General features: G+C 36.8%; 1 protein-coding gene across 1 annotated transcript; it reads left to right on the top strand.

Annotated features, from left to right (window-relative positions):
- The first annotated feature begins 6 nt into the window (after nucleotides 1–6).
- Nucleotides 7–13,709, top strand: LOC110863513 (low-density lipoprotein receptor-related protein 2). The gene is made up of 11 exons (XM_022112848.2): nucleotides 7–978; nucleotides 1,079–1,271; nucleotides 4,382–4,513; nucleotides 4,843–4,994; nucleotides 5,778–5,796; nucleotides 6,976–7,289; nucleotides 11,401–11,422; nucleotides 11,513–11,554; nucleotides 11,617–11,781; nucleotides 12,563–12,862; nucleotides 12,955–13,709. Exons 1-11 carry the CDS (start codon nucleotides 976–978, stop codon nucleotides 12,975–12,977), a joined length of 1,365 nt encoding a protein of 454 aa, XP_021968540.2. The 5' UTR covers nucleotides 7–975; the 3' UTR covers nucleotides 12,978–13,709.
- The last annotated feature ends 1,079 nt before the right edge of the window (nucleotides 13,710–14,788 follow it).

Here is a 14,788-nt window from a genome sequence, read left to right as displayed (position 1 = left end):
CGTGAAAACAAGATTAGTCGACAACATGGCATACGACACCGTTAAATAGATGTATTTCCCACTTTAATTCGATTAGTTCCTTTTAACTGTACTGAGGACAACCCGTCGCCATTCCGCTGATCAGAACTCAACAATGTTTTACCCCGTGTTTTCAGTTGCAATGCGTCGGTGTCGGTATATATGTAGCTATTGGGGTGGTGATAAAATCTCAAAAGTGAAGTGAGGCTAAACTTGACGAAACGATTTGATATCGAACATGGGTCAGAAACCATCATTAGTTATTCTTCTCAATTTGCTCACGACTACGAAAGTATGCAAATGTTATTTTGCAAGCGTCGTCGCGTCTTCTCATTCGCACCATTGACTGATATTTACTTTGGGCCATTCCTTTGAATTCTTATAATGAATTTTAATATTTAATACCAGTTCTCAGTAATCAAGGTTTAGAAAACAAAGCCATAATTTTATTCATCTATTCTGCATACACTGAAGACACTGAGGACCGCAGTAGCAGAAAAGAATTTAATTTGTACACCGTGAAATTAACCCTTCGGTTACGTTATCTTGATTGCTTGTTGAAGAAAGTCTGGTTATATACATATGCATACCGATAAAATAACAAGTGGGAATTAACTCGTAAGTTGTTCAGTGGAGTAAAAGTATTACATAAATTGTCTAAAAACACTTTCAGAAATGTAAGCAATGAATTAGTGCTCTAATTAAGTTAAATACGTCTCTGACTTATTTTCCTATTTTAATCCTAAATGCTCGCATGCATGTGTGTGTGGTGTATAATATTTAGGTATTTTTGCTGAAGCGAGAGTATAAATAATTTGATTCGTCCAAGAATGCATATTTTCCATTAACGATGAACACAAGTCCATCGCCTGTACAAAATTAAAGTTTTCAGCATACTTACATATGTGTTCCGTATTGTGAAGAGTTATTGAATTCAATATAAAACGGAAAGGCATCATGGTAAGACTACATGTTTATAATTATATGAGAGACATATTTTTCATGAACTTTTCATCGTTGGAATGAACCACAGAGTGAAAGTTAAATTGTTTGTATCCAGATTCTTTGGAGAAAGGAAATTGTGTTCGCTCTGATGCAGCTCTTTATCTACAAATCCCACTCGGCCGGTCTTCATGAAATTTGCGGTCGTAGCTCAGAATGCAGCACCGAGTTTTCCCATTGCGATGAAAATATTAGAAAGTGTGTGTGTCGACCCCACACCGTGGAACACAACTCGACAACATGCTTACCCGGTATGATGACCCTGCATTTTGTACTGTAGTGTGGGACACAATTTGTATTGTGCCTTCAAGTAGCAAGAACAAACCCCTATTGTTCAACAATTTTGTAGCCAGAATTATAAATATATACCACGAGTCACTGGCCTCCTTTGCAATTTATTTAGTAACTCAAATGTGAACGCATCAAGGTCTTGGTTAAATCTCATCTTGGTAACTTTATCAAGTAGTATAAATCGTTAGTTCATGTATGTATGCATGCACGATTGCTTGACATTTAGTATCTAGGTAACGTTAGTCTCCCTTAACGGTTGCGACAATGGTTGAGTTACAAATAAAATAATTAATTTTAAAAATAGTTGTTTCTTCTCGATGGTCGAAAAAAACAACTCTTTGACCTTTAATAACTTTTGAATGGACAGACGTAGAGATTTAATTCTGCAAGATGAAATCATCGTAATTTTTAGCTTGATTTTTTATGCTAAAAATCTCGAAGCTACTATTTCAAATAGTAAACTTGAAATCTCCAGTGGGCAGCCTTTATGAGCCCGAGTCAGGCTCTGCGGTTATCGTTCAAATCCACCATTTGGCTGGTGGAGTGTCATATTTTTGAAAGATCTGTATGGATTAAGCCCTATGGTCTACCCGTAGGGCACAATTTAAAAATTTCAACTTCCTACGACAAATTTGGGACTTTTCTATGACATTTAATATTTTTTTTTGTCAACCTTAACCACTTAAGAGACCCCCACCGACCAAACCGATCATGTCTATCTTCGACCTTATTTTTGACCCGAAGATGAACTTCGCAAAATTTCAGGGCGCTAGCTTGTGTCTAAAGAGAGGTATCGAGCGCACAGACAGACATCTTGACAAATCCATAAGCCCGTCTGAAAAGGCCTAAAAATTAGGTTTCCCATTGTAATAATATTAATCACCCATGACATATTTTCAACAGCTTTTATTTTTTGAAACCTACAGCACAGACTTCATTTAGCTCGAGTCAGGGATTCTGTCCCTGACTCGGTGAGTCCGAGCTCACTTCTATTTTTTTCGAAACCGACATAATAATATTACCAACCTCCGTGGTAAGGATAGTTAAATGCTTGTTAGATATTTTCTATTATTTGGCATTTAACTTCATATTCTTTCATGAGTAGCTATTAAGTATCACCGTGTCGGATTTAATATTTTTAAAGCTATTTCTAAAAATCGGTGTGGGTCACCCGTCACCCCATAGGGTCGCTTCAGATAAAAATTTTCCAAATTTCATTTCATATTCTTCCAATAAGACCCATAAGCAACCTCTCTGCCAAATTTCAACTCGATATAACGATTTTGAAAAATCGGTCACCCCATACATAGGGTCTCTCAAGATGAAAATTGTTCTCACTTGAAATCATTTTTATCTATTAGAAGTCATTAGCTACCTCTGTACCAAATTTCAGCTTTCTACGACAATTTCGAAATTTTATCCCAACTACTTACATGACCCCCACCGGTCTACCACTTGACCGATTTCGCCCATCTTCGATCCCGTTTCCTAACTTTGTCCAATATATACACGGTAAAAATTTTAAGTCAATCGGTTCAGCCATTTTTTACTAATGGGTTTACGGACGGACGGACAGACATGACGGTTCCATAAGCCCAGATTCGGGCTAATAAAAATGAAAATTTATTTCGTAACTCGACCATTTGTCGTAACCTTATAGACTGATAAAGTGTCAAATAATCTTGGTATGCATGCATGTATTATTCTTAGTGAGGCAAATACCTAACGACGAAAAAATTACTAAGTATGCAGTTAATATCGTTAAAAAAAGTAACATTTTACGATATCTCAGCCATTTCTCAACCGATTTGGATGAAATTTTGCACAGATCATTTTGAGACAATTTAAAAAAGTTTATGGATTCGACTTAGCGAATTTTTGATTTTCAGCCGACTTATTATCAAAAATGTACCCTTAGAAACACATTTATATTTATAGTTAATTACTGGCATATCTCAGCGAAAATCCAATTGCACAAATTTTTGTGCAAATTTTAAGGGTAGAATGATCCAAATTGGTTGATAAATGACAAAGTTTTTCCTATGAGAGGTGCAAAAAACTGGATGAATAAAATAGCAACACTATTGACAACAAAACATCCAAAAAACTATTAATTACAAGTATTAAATAAACAAAGTCCCAAAAAGATGGAAATCTTGGTGAGGCAAATTCTCTTCCGGAAAATATATTTAATATCTGTAGTTGTACCAAGCCTCACTAAGATTCCCATCTTTTTGGGACCGTTGCTTGTATGTTTATATGAAGGTAGACACAAAATTGCCATTGGGAGTTTTATTTTTTTGGTGAAACATTGAAATCTTGCAGACTGTTTAGTTTGCAGCAACAATCCATTTCATGCATTCCATAATTCCATTTCATGCATAGATATGAAATGCTGTATTGCTGTTATCGTCTTAATTCAGTTCATATTTATTTATTTATCTATATGTACATATGTAGGTGTACATACATGTCAAATCGCCAAGGTTTGAAATGATTATGTAATAGTTACATTAGCGGAAGTGATACTAATTTCACCTAGAATTCTGGATTTGACACGTGTAACATGTTCAGCTTATTGAACTATAAAATTCTAAGAATTGTCTATTTAGGAAATGTAATTCTGTACTGGTAAATATTGGACGCATTGTACATATATTATTCACATGTAGGAACCCTCTTTAACAACTCTTTTATGTCCAATTCTACTCACTTATTACCAATCATGAAAACAATTTATACGGTCACACCATTAATACCACAAAAGAAAAAGAAAGCACAAAGTCTGGTTGGGTAGTCATGCATGCATTTTGCATAATATGCAACCAGACAGCAATAAATTTGAGGTGATCATGGCAGCTCTGGTACAAAAGGGGCTTCTCGCCATAATGAGATAAGTGTATTTGAGTGGGTTTCCAAGCTCTAATCCCATCTCATTTTTGTGATGAGGATTTGGGATGAAGAGCAGCCTCGAACGTGCCCTAAGTGGCAGGAAAATGAGGAGAAAGTGCGATGATGATGATAATCATGCCACCACACGAGTAAAATTTGTCTTTTCCAAAATGTACAGGAACTTTGTTGGGATTTGAGTGCAAAACAGACGCGCAGTGTTCCGTAAAAGTATCCACAAGCGGATGTGTAAACGGTGTCTGCACTTGTGGAGATGGTCATTCGCCATACCGACGTCACACATGTCTTCCCCGTAAGAACCTTTGCAAATTTAAATCTAAAGATATTGAGTACATGCATATGTCAATAAATACCACAAAGAGCATTTCTGGATGCCTGTGTTGGTGACACACATGCCTTTTGTCCAAGCACTGGGATAATCTACCATTGTTTAATAATCGATCAAACAAATCCGCAGTTTAAACGGAAATGCATGAAATTTCATGCAAAGTGACACGATGACAATAACTCAATAGCTGTGATGGCTTAGCAAAGTCTATGCACAGACACTATGGACAAATATAATGCCCAATAAAGGAAGAAACAATGGTGCCTCCATAAAGTTGTTTATTACATTTGCAGCTGCAAAATTCGGCGAAATTTGTTTTGATCATGACCAGTGTGCCCTCGCGGATTCGGGAGCCGTGTGCAAATTCGTTGTACCTCGAGTTTTCGGGAGATGCCAATGTCAGTCCGGGATGAAACTGGATGCTTCCGGAACTAACAATGCGATGGTGTGAAGTGTAACCCTCCGATTTGGCTGAAATTTTGAAATTAGGTGGTCCATGTCAATACAACTAACGTTTCTTCAGCCAGTTTGTGCGATGGTTGGAGTTACTCAAAATATTTGAGGTCAAAGTTGAAAAAACGGCTAACTTTTTTCAGGCGGAGTGAGAAAACTCCACTTCCATTCTCTTCCCCTCGCATTGATTTTATTCAGGTTTCTCACTCACACATACGCCTTCATACACAAGCATAAGTAGTGATGCAAAATAACAAAAATAAAACATTATTATTACCGCTTAAATAGGAATTAACAGGCCTTATACTCGCGAAATTTAATTCATAATTGAATAAGTGAGCTTTTTACTTCTTTGTATTAAAAATTCAGACAAACATTAATTTATAAATTCATCAACGGGAAATAAACATGGAAAAACTTACTTTCCATTTCGAAAGCGTTGGTTATTCTGATTTCCAATTCATTTGAAAACAAAGACCAAGACGCATGTGCAATGAATAATTAATGTTTTTCTATCATAAATTAAATTAACATTGATGAAATCTATAATTTTTCGGAGTTAAAATCAATGCGAGGGGAAGAGAATGGAAGTGGAGTTTTCTCACTCCGCCTGAAAAAAGTTAGCCGTTTTTTCAACTTTGACCTCAAATATTTTGAGTAACTCCAACCATCGCACAAACTGGCTGAAGAAACGTTAGTTGTATTGACATGGACCACCTAATTTCAAAATTTCAGCCAAATCGGAGGGTTACACTTCACACCATCGCATTGTAAGTGTGTGCCAAGAGGGACAAGTACGTGATTTTAATTTGTTATTACATTTTAGTGTGAAATGTATTTTACAGCCCGATTAAAATTAATTTAAATCATAATGCTTAAATCCTACAATAATTCCATGTTTCAGTATGTAAATTGTGAGTAAAACGAGAAAAATGTGCCAAATAGTTAATTTGGTCAAAATTCATCGCTTCATTCATGTGTATGCATTAAGTATTAGGCAGAGAATGACATTTTGGTCTACCTCATTGGCGAGTGGGCGTAGCATATCGAAACCAGTAATCTGTGATTCAACGAATTTTGAGCGAAATCACCGAATAACTGAATGCGAATTCGTAGCAAATCTTGATTCAAATCTCTGATTATTACATACGCCCACTGGATACAGGGTCGAATATGTGGAATATTCGAACTCGTGATGCATATACTTCGATAGTTAGATAGTATCACTCCTGGCTCAATTAGTTCAATTTGGACGGAACAAATGTTTTTACGTTTCTCAATATGTTCATGGGATGGCTGGCTATGAGAGGCATTTAATTACTGATACTACTCTCTTCCAAGTTTATGCAAGTGTAGGCAGAGGAGAAAGAGGAGCTCTGTGAGAAAGACCGATTCATTTCTTCTTCTAATTGAATTAAAACTTTCTTTGCGTATGCTCCATTTGTCATGTTGGCGAAAGTAAATGTCACAGGTAATAAAATGAAGGATGATTTTAAAAAGGAGCTGTTGGTCATGATTAATGAATGGGTTAGTGCAAATGTGCGAGAACCACGATGGGAGAGACTCGCTTGAAACAAAGCTCATTTATTGTGCTGGATAAGAGCCGTGTAGATTACTTTGTGATCTTATCGTTATTAACACGGCCAAAAAGCTCTCTTAAGAATTCCAAGAAACCAGCAAAAAACAAGCACAAATAATGTGGCATATGGAGCATAAACCTTGTTTATGGCAGACAAGAATCTCTCATGGGCTGAAAAGGAACGCCCGCAATTTTTCCTCCTGAATGTAGAACAAACCAGGACACCGTATAACAAGCAAGGCTTGGCATGAATAAGCTTGAATTATTTTAGTGCGAGAAATTAGAATCAGAAGAAAGAGGGGTAGAATGGAAGTAGTTAAAAATTGAATAGGTTGAGAAAACTTTGCAATTACAGCACTATAAACCTGTAAACTATTTTCGCCATTATTTTCAGAAGTTGGACACCACTGTAAAGTGGACTCGGATTGTACATTCGAGAATGCATATTGTCAACGGAAATTGGACGGAAGCGCAGTATGTGCATGTGAAGTATCGTTCTCACCTTCTTCTGACGGGACACGGTGTCTACACACATACCGAGGGATACTTTCTCCTACCACATTAGGATACCCTTGTCACGCTAACCTTCAATGTCAGTTAGCTGACCCCAACTCACTATGCATTCTAGGAATTTGTGACTGTTCGTCCCAGAATAGTACAAAAAAGTGCAACGCGGTTCATACCGGATGTCACCCAAGCACGTTTCAAGTATGTATGAAATCAAGTCACATGCTTTCATAAAGAATGTAGAACTTTTCCTTTCGGGTTTATCTTTGCGTAGTGTCACTGCTTTGAGACATCATCATTCCTCATTAAAAATCTGTCTACTTAAAATTATTTCGCTTAGTAACTTTCGCTCGCTTGAACAATTTTGTTACTTATTTTCTTAATCAACACACTTTCATGTTCACAACAATAGAAATCAAGAATCAAAGATGGGATAAACAAGTTGTTTTGATCAAACCTAGAGAAAAATATTCTTCTACATCCTTCTATATGATTTTAGCATTAGTTTTATGGCATAGTAGAAGGTACAATATTTTGATATTTTCAAAATCCAAACCTTTACGAAATTAAGAATAACATGAAATCATGTCATTTTCTACGAGAAAATCAAAGTTAATTACCTCCGTAGTGCATAAGTACCGACTCGACTATGGTAGAATAGCAAGAAGAAAGTCAACAAGAATAATGACATGTTGATCAAGATGTTGTTCGTTAGTTGGACTAGAAAGTAAAACAAGATTGTCTGTTATTACCTGATTTCCTTATTTTGTATGCTAGAATAAATTTATTAACACGATAAATATTACCGTTGAAAGTTCTCATTAGTTTGAAGAATAGAAGAGTACATCACTTTCATGGAATACTACTTGTTATTAGTATTTAGATCACAAGAAAATAATGTAAACAAGTAACAGTTCCAATCCCTTTTACAAGTACTTATATGTAGGGTTGCCGCGGGTAGCAAAAATGCTACCCGTTACCCGACCCGCTAGCCGCAGCACAACTACCCGTACCCGTGGGGGTACCCGTTACCCGTTATGAAAATTGAGTTAAAACCTAACCAGCCTTTGGATTCAAAACTGAACTGGAGACTGCATTGCGATACGAAGGCGCGGAAAGCCACCGTGTCTCTAATGCAATGCAGACGGGCTATGGGCCCTACCTGGGGTCTTGGTCCAAAAGCAAGTCTTTGGATTTACAAGGCGGTGGTTCGGCCGGCCATGGAGTATGCTGCGATGGTCTGGCTGCCCGCGACCAATAAAAAATTCTGCGATCGGCTTCGGAGGGTACAGGGGCTTGCACTCCGCATGGTCACTGGTGCTCTTCCGACTACTCCGACTGCGGCCTTAGAAACCCTACTTGGTGTCCTTCCAATTCACCTAAGACTTCAGGAAGTGGCTCTTCAATCTTATTTAAGATTAAGGGTCCGTGGTAAATGGTTGAACTGGGTTGGATACGGTCGTGGTTTGAAGAAAATCACTCACATTGAGATGTGCTGTAGCCTGGCTCAGAATATTCCTGAGTTGGGCTTTCCTTATGACTATAAATCTGTTAAACCTCCCGAGGCTCGTAATTTTAAAATACGGGTCGCTTCTCGGGAGGAATGGCTAGATATGTACGACAACTACTTGGATCTACCTGGGCTCCTCTGTTTTACGGATGGGTCTAGGGGTAAGGGGGGATCCGGTGCAGCCTTCATAATTGGTGAAGGTGGTAACTTCATGGATGGGGCTAGTGGCGCTACACCTCTGGGTAAATATGCTACGGTCTTCCAGGCTGAACAGATTGGGGTTCTTTCGGCGTGTAACTACATGTCAGAAAATCCTAGTCTACACAAGGAAGTGAATATCTTTGTTGGCAATCGCAGTGTCCTTGATTCTCTTCTTAGTGAGCGGCTGGTTTCCTCCCTCACGGTTGAGCTTCATAGCGCGCTGCAGCAATTGAGCATTCACAAAGACATTACCTTACATTGGATCCCTTCCCATTGGGGTATATGGGGTAATGAAGACGTGGATAAGCTGGCTAAAGAGGCTGCTAGTATAACAACATGCGGTCCAGAGCCAGTTATCCCTGTCAACTCAGCAATTGGAAAATTTGCAATAAAACAATGGGCTCAGAATGATCATCGGGTCTATTGGTCCAACTTACTTAATTGTAAGTTCTCAAAGTTGGCCCTGCCAATACCTTACGAGGGTCTAAGTGGGAAATCACTTGGGCCCACTAGGGATGGTATGAGGCTAACAACTTTTGCCATCACAGGACACTGTAATTTGAATGGGCATCTGTATAAGATAGGTCTAGTTGAATCTTCCATCTGCGAAGAGTGCGGGGAAGGGGACGAGACAATGGCTCATATACTTACAGACTGTCCCGCTTACAGTGCCCTGAGATTTAGGACCTTCCTTCGTTCTACCTTAAGGGTGGAGGAAGTATGGGAGTATCCTCTCAAAGACGTGCTGGCCTTTTTAAGGTCTGGCAGATTCGCCAGCTTTGTAGCTGGGGAATCGAGAGAGGCTCCGACACAATAATCGCATGCGAGTGCAGTGAGGTGTCTGCAATAGGTCCAACTGGTGACCTGCGCAGCTGGATGTCTACCCCTATGGGTAGGAATCCTCCTCACATAATACATATACCATACATATAACCAGCCTTAAGAATAAATTCAATTTAATTAATTATTGATTAATTATTGGCTCATTTGGGTTGATATGTAGTTACTGCTATGCAAGTAACGCATGCCATACTTTGATATGGGAATGCCACTAGTTTTTTCTGAAACTAAACCTTTTGGCTTACAATGGAACGTTTTTCAAACTACATCGGGATTTCTTAGCGAATTATATCAAAAATATTAAGCCAAAAATTAGGAATTATCAATGATCTTTCCCTTGAATAGCCCGTTTAAAGAAAACTATTGGGGGCAGAGTTCAAAGTCCACCATGGTTTCCGTCCAGTGGAGGAAAAAGATGCAGAACATTTACTTAGAAATTTAGCTTTGCCGTGTATATTTTTCTTCAAAGTGGACATTCAACGCAAAGTATCACGCGATTCCTAATTTTTGGCTTGACTTTTTAATATACTCGCTGGACAATCTTGGTGTAGCTTGAAAAAAGGTTCAATCTAAATACAGTTTGATTTTTTGAAATTTTGATATATGTAAATGAAGTTTTCATTACAAAATTGTTTACAAATAACATTATTGCTTTCAATCCGATTCAGGTTTTTCACCTGAATTACAAATTAAAATATAAATTTGTACAGTACAAATTAAAATCTTATCAGTCTTAGTCTTACACACAAATACAAGTCAAATTATTACTCATATTTTAGAGCAGTCAAATTATGTTTGAGAAACAATAATTTTTCCGCATTTTCGGGATGTGAAAAGTATTTGAGATTGCCGTAGGCTTCTGTTGGTTCCGAAAAGACACGCTCGCTATAAACTCTAGCTGCTGTAAAATGACATTTTGAAATGGATAAATAATAAATTGACGCTTTTGTTGGGAAATGGGCTAACTTGTTGCTAACTTTCTTTGTGAACTGATTTATGTCGAAAATTAAATAAAAACAGAACTACCCGTTACCCGTGCGGGTAGCTCTCGCTACCCGCAGATAACGGGTACCCGCAAGAATCGTGCGGGTATGCGGGTAACGGGTACCCGACCCGTTACCCGCGGCAACCCTACTTATATGTATACTGCATACATATGCATGCAGTATGCCATTCAAACTAATTATATGTACCAGCTACACAGTTATCTTGCACATTATCCTTTGCGAACTAATAAATGCAGCAAATCAACATCATCAATTAGACTGAACGAAGTAGTTTATATTTGAGACTTCGTTACTACATAAGTATGATTGACGTTTTAATTATTTATTGATGAAGTTGTTGTCACAAAATGAAGGTAGTCAAAGTAAACACGACTGTATTAATTCAATATTTGCATTATGAGCTGACTACAAATCTCATTCTACATACTGAAACTACAAATATGTATCCAAGTCTATGGGAAATACAAATGTACATTCAGAATATTCATTTTTTGCTGTAAATTATAAAATTGTATTCGCAGAGAATGGGTTTATATGTTCCATAACTTCATTTGGAAAAATCTAAACGACCATAAGTGCCCCTATCATACATAGGGAAATACATATGTTCATTCATATGTATACGTATGTACATACTCGTACATGCATACTTATTTAACCTTTCGCATTTGAAGTGACACTGATTATTTAAAAAATAGAAAATCTGTACAAATGATTGATTAATACAAGTAATACTTGTCTTTGTGCATTGCAGTGCGTGGGGCAAGGAAAATGTGGTAATTACACTAGTCACTATATAATGACTAGCATAATGTATATATGTATATGCACATAAACTAATATATCTTATTGTTTGAGAATTATAGTTTCTTGGTATTTTGTTTGCGATGGAAAAATTGACTGTCCAGGTATTGTTTTTATTTGCTTCAAGGGTTTGATAAGGAACCTTCACATGCATTTACTTTTTCAGATGGGTCGGACGAAATCTGCAACGTATCGGAACAATGCCCAAAACAGACTTTTCAGTGCAAAACCAATAGTGATGGATTGGAGAAAGATAAAAATGAAACTATGTTGCAGAACAACCGTACCAAATGTATTTCTCGTTCAAAGCTATGTGATGGAGTCGCAGATTGTAAGTGATGTTATTGTACAGTTATCAAAACTACATATGCAAGAGTCCTCTAAAGTTAGCCAAATTCTATGGAAGGCAACCGATATTTCCAACAAACGGAGTCTAGAAACATGAAATCATAATGTGTTATAAAAATGCTCAATTTAAAATGTTATCCCATTGTGAGGCTACATAAAAATACCGTCCTCAGACCCAACAAAAATTCTGACAAGCTCGAGTATCGATTTAATCAAATGCATTTTATAAATGTCTCAACTTTTACACTGCTATTTTAAACGTGATAACGTTTAATACTTTTGCGGAATACGCATAGTCTACGAGGTAACTTTGCTAAATTCAAAATATAAAATGCTATTTTTTGGATTATAATTAAACGTAAATGTGAGATTATAATGAAATCTCTAAAGCCCAATGCAATTTTCTCACTTCCATTGAACCGAAAAATCTAAAGGTATTTTCATCTGAAGTGAATGAAAATTGTTGATGGCGTGAAATTTAGTTTTATCTTCCATAGCACAACTCGGCCAAAAGATATACACGTGAAAATAGGGTATCAGTTTCGGAAACTATTTATGGAAACTTTCTGTGACAATCCAATTACATGATGCAGAAAACTTAGCTTATATAGGAAATTGAGACTTGCTGTACAAACTTTGATGGCTTTAGCTCCTAGCCTTATCGGATAAGAATTGTATAATAATTTTAAAAGTTTTAAATTTATGAGAAATATAAGAACTTCTTTGGCTACGAATTTTTACCGTTTATCTTTTCGTGCATTCAGGTGACGAGGGGGAAGATGAAGAAGGTTGTTCCGGGAGAGAAAGGTGCCCTCAAGGCACTTTCCAGTGTGCCACGACCAAGGAATGTCTGCCAGAGCATCATTTCTGCAATTCTATTGCAGATTGCAAAGACCTTTCTGATGAAAATGAACAAAAATGCAAATTAGAATTTCATCCATTCATTCATCCCGAATTTTGCCCATTTCGATGTTCCAATGGTCTTTGTCGATCTTCTGCTATCGTCTGTAGCGGGGTTAATGGTTGTGGAGACTTTTCAGATGAAAAAGCGTGCTCAGTATGCAGTAAGAGAAAAATGCACTTTTTCGTCTCGACACAAAACTTTTTAAACGGTAATCGATACTTTTCCTTAATGTATTGTTAATTACTCCTTTAGGATGTCCAAGACGAACGACATGACAAAAAAATGGAAACGAGTAGCACCAGTTAATCCATCCATCCTTGGACTTTCCGATCCCATGCCCAGGTTGGGAATTTATTGAGGATGGATTCATCATGACGTACTCGAGTGTTTACTGGGATTTAGCAATTGTGCATTTATGTATGTATTTATGTATGTAGCAATTGAAGTCAAGTTCAATTTATATTTTGATAAAAATATACATTTACTCTATCGTATTTATTTAGTATTTCATAGTTATTTTTACGCTATTCTGTAATGAAAGCCCGAGCTTGCCGTACAATGGAAACCTGTGATTTTGTCGCTATGTAATGCTCCTCCATCATTAGTAATAGGATTGATGGATAGTATGCCATTACTTTGAATAAATTGATTTATATGTGTTTCTAGTAAATGAACAGTAACACAAGGATTCACAATTTCCGTTACCAGGAAATTACTTTGCAGCTGAGTAAGTGAGTTTATTTGTAAATACAACATAATTGATATTTGTGTACGCACATATGAACAAATCAATGGCAAAAAGAACAAAAAGTCGCTGATCTAATACAAAGATGTGCGTTGTATTCTGGTTCTGGAACTGACAAATGACTATTTTGTTCATTGCCGACAAATCTCCTTCAAATTCGATTTTCACAATAAAAAGCAGTTGCTTTTGCCAATTTTTGTTAAACTATTTGAAACATTTGGCTGATACGTGGTTTTTAAATGATCATGAAATATCTAATTTATCCAATTCGAGAGACAAAGTTTTATTTTGCATACTTTCGCCAAATGTACATGTATTCACATAAATAAATAAATATATCACAACACGACCTAATTACAATCATAATCATATAAATCTCACAAAAACTGGAATAGCTAAGCTCAAAATGTTGGCTAAAAACTTGAAAATATGGACAAGAAATACTTCTGAATATGTACATAGCTCAAGGTAGTGTTTCAAATAATTAGATGGAAATCCCAGTATAGAAGCTGAATCAAAATAAAAAGTACTCATTGTGATTGTTCCAATTTATGCTCAGCAATCATGTATTTGTAATTGAATTGTGAGAACAGCAAATCCTTTTCACTTATAAAGTAATGATTGCAACATATTTACTAATATCTCTCACAGTCAGGATTTTTACGTTTGAAAGTGATTTATCTAAACGATGATCATAATGAATCTACTAATCATGAGAACCGCAGTGCTTTCCTGAGTCCCAAGTTAGTAAGTACTTATGGCTAAGAGTATGTAATATTATGTGTGTTCATCAATTATTAATTTAACATGGTCGATTTCAGGAAGACACAGCAAAAACGGTTGTTCTCGTCTGGGTGAGTGTGAGTGAGGTCAGATTGCGCTTGGTGAAATTATAGCGAGGTAAATCTCAAGGAGAACAACTTTTTCGGGTCATGCTGGAAGATTACACGTATTCGCTCATTAGTTTGCACTTAATTCTTTATACTGATATCTCAATGATATAGGATTTAAACGAGTCGTAAAATTCTAAAGAAAAAATCAGTTTTTCATTATACATGTTTAGACAGACGAGGAGTTATTCTTGTGCCCAGACACCGGGTCACCATTTTTATGTATTTATGCCATTACTATTATGTTTTGAACATGTACATACATAAATAAGTGCATGTAATGGCAACAAGCATTTAGGCAAATCTGTAATAATCACAAAGTCGGTACCAGCGACCACAAGAGTTCACACAAAAGCAGAGTTTATGTATCTCAGGGAAACATGGTAGCCGTGTAGACGAGGCACTGTCATGAATAATGATGACCCAGGCGTTGAGTATGATCAAAGTTTTT

Source organism: Folsomia candida, unplaced genomic scaffold (genome assembly GCF_002217175.1).
Source record: "Folsomia candida strain VU population unplaced genomic scaffold, ASM221717v1 Fcan01_Sc001, whole genome shotgun sequence".
NCBI classification, from domain to species: domain Eukaryota; kingdom Metazoa; phylum Arthropoda; class Collembola; order Entomobryomorpha; family Isotomidae; genus Folsomia; species Folsomia candida.
Note: the sequence above shows the minus strand (reverse complement) of the source record. Positions and strands in the feature narration are given on the sequence as shown.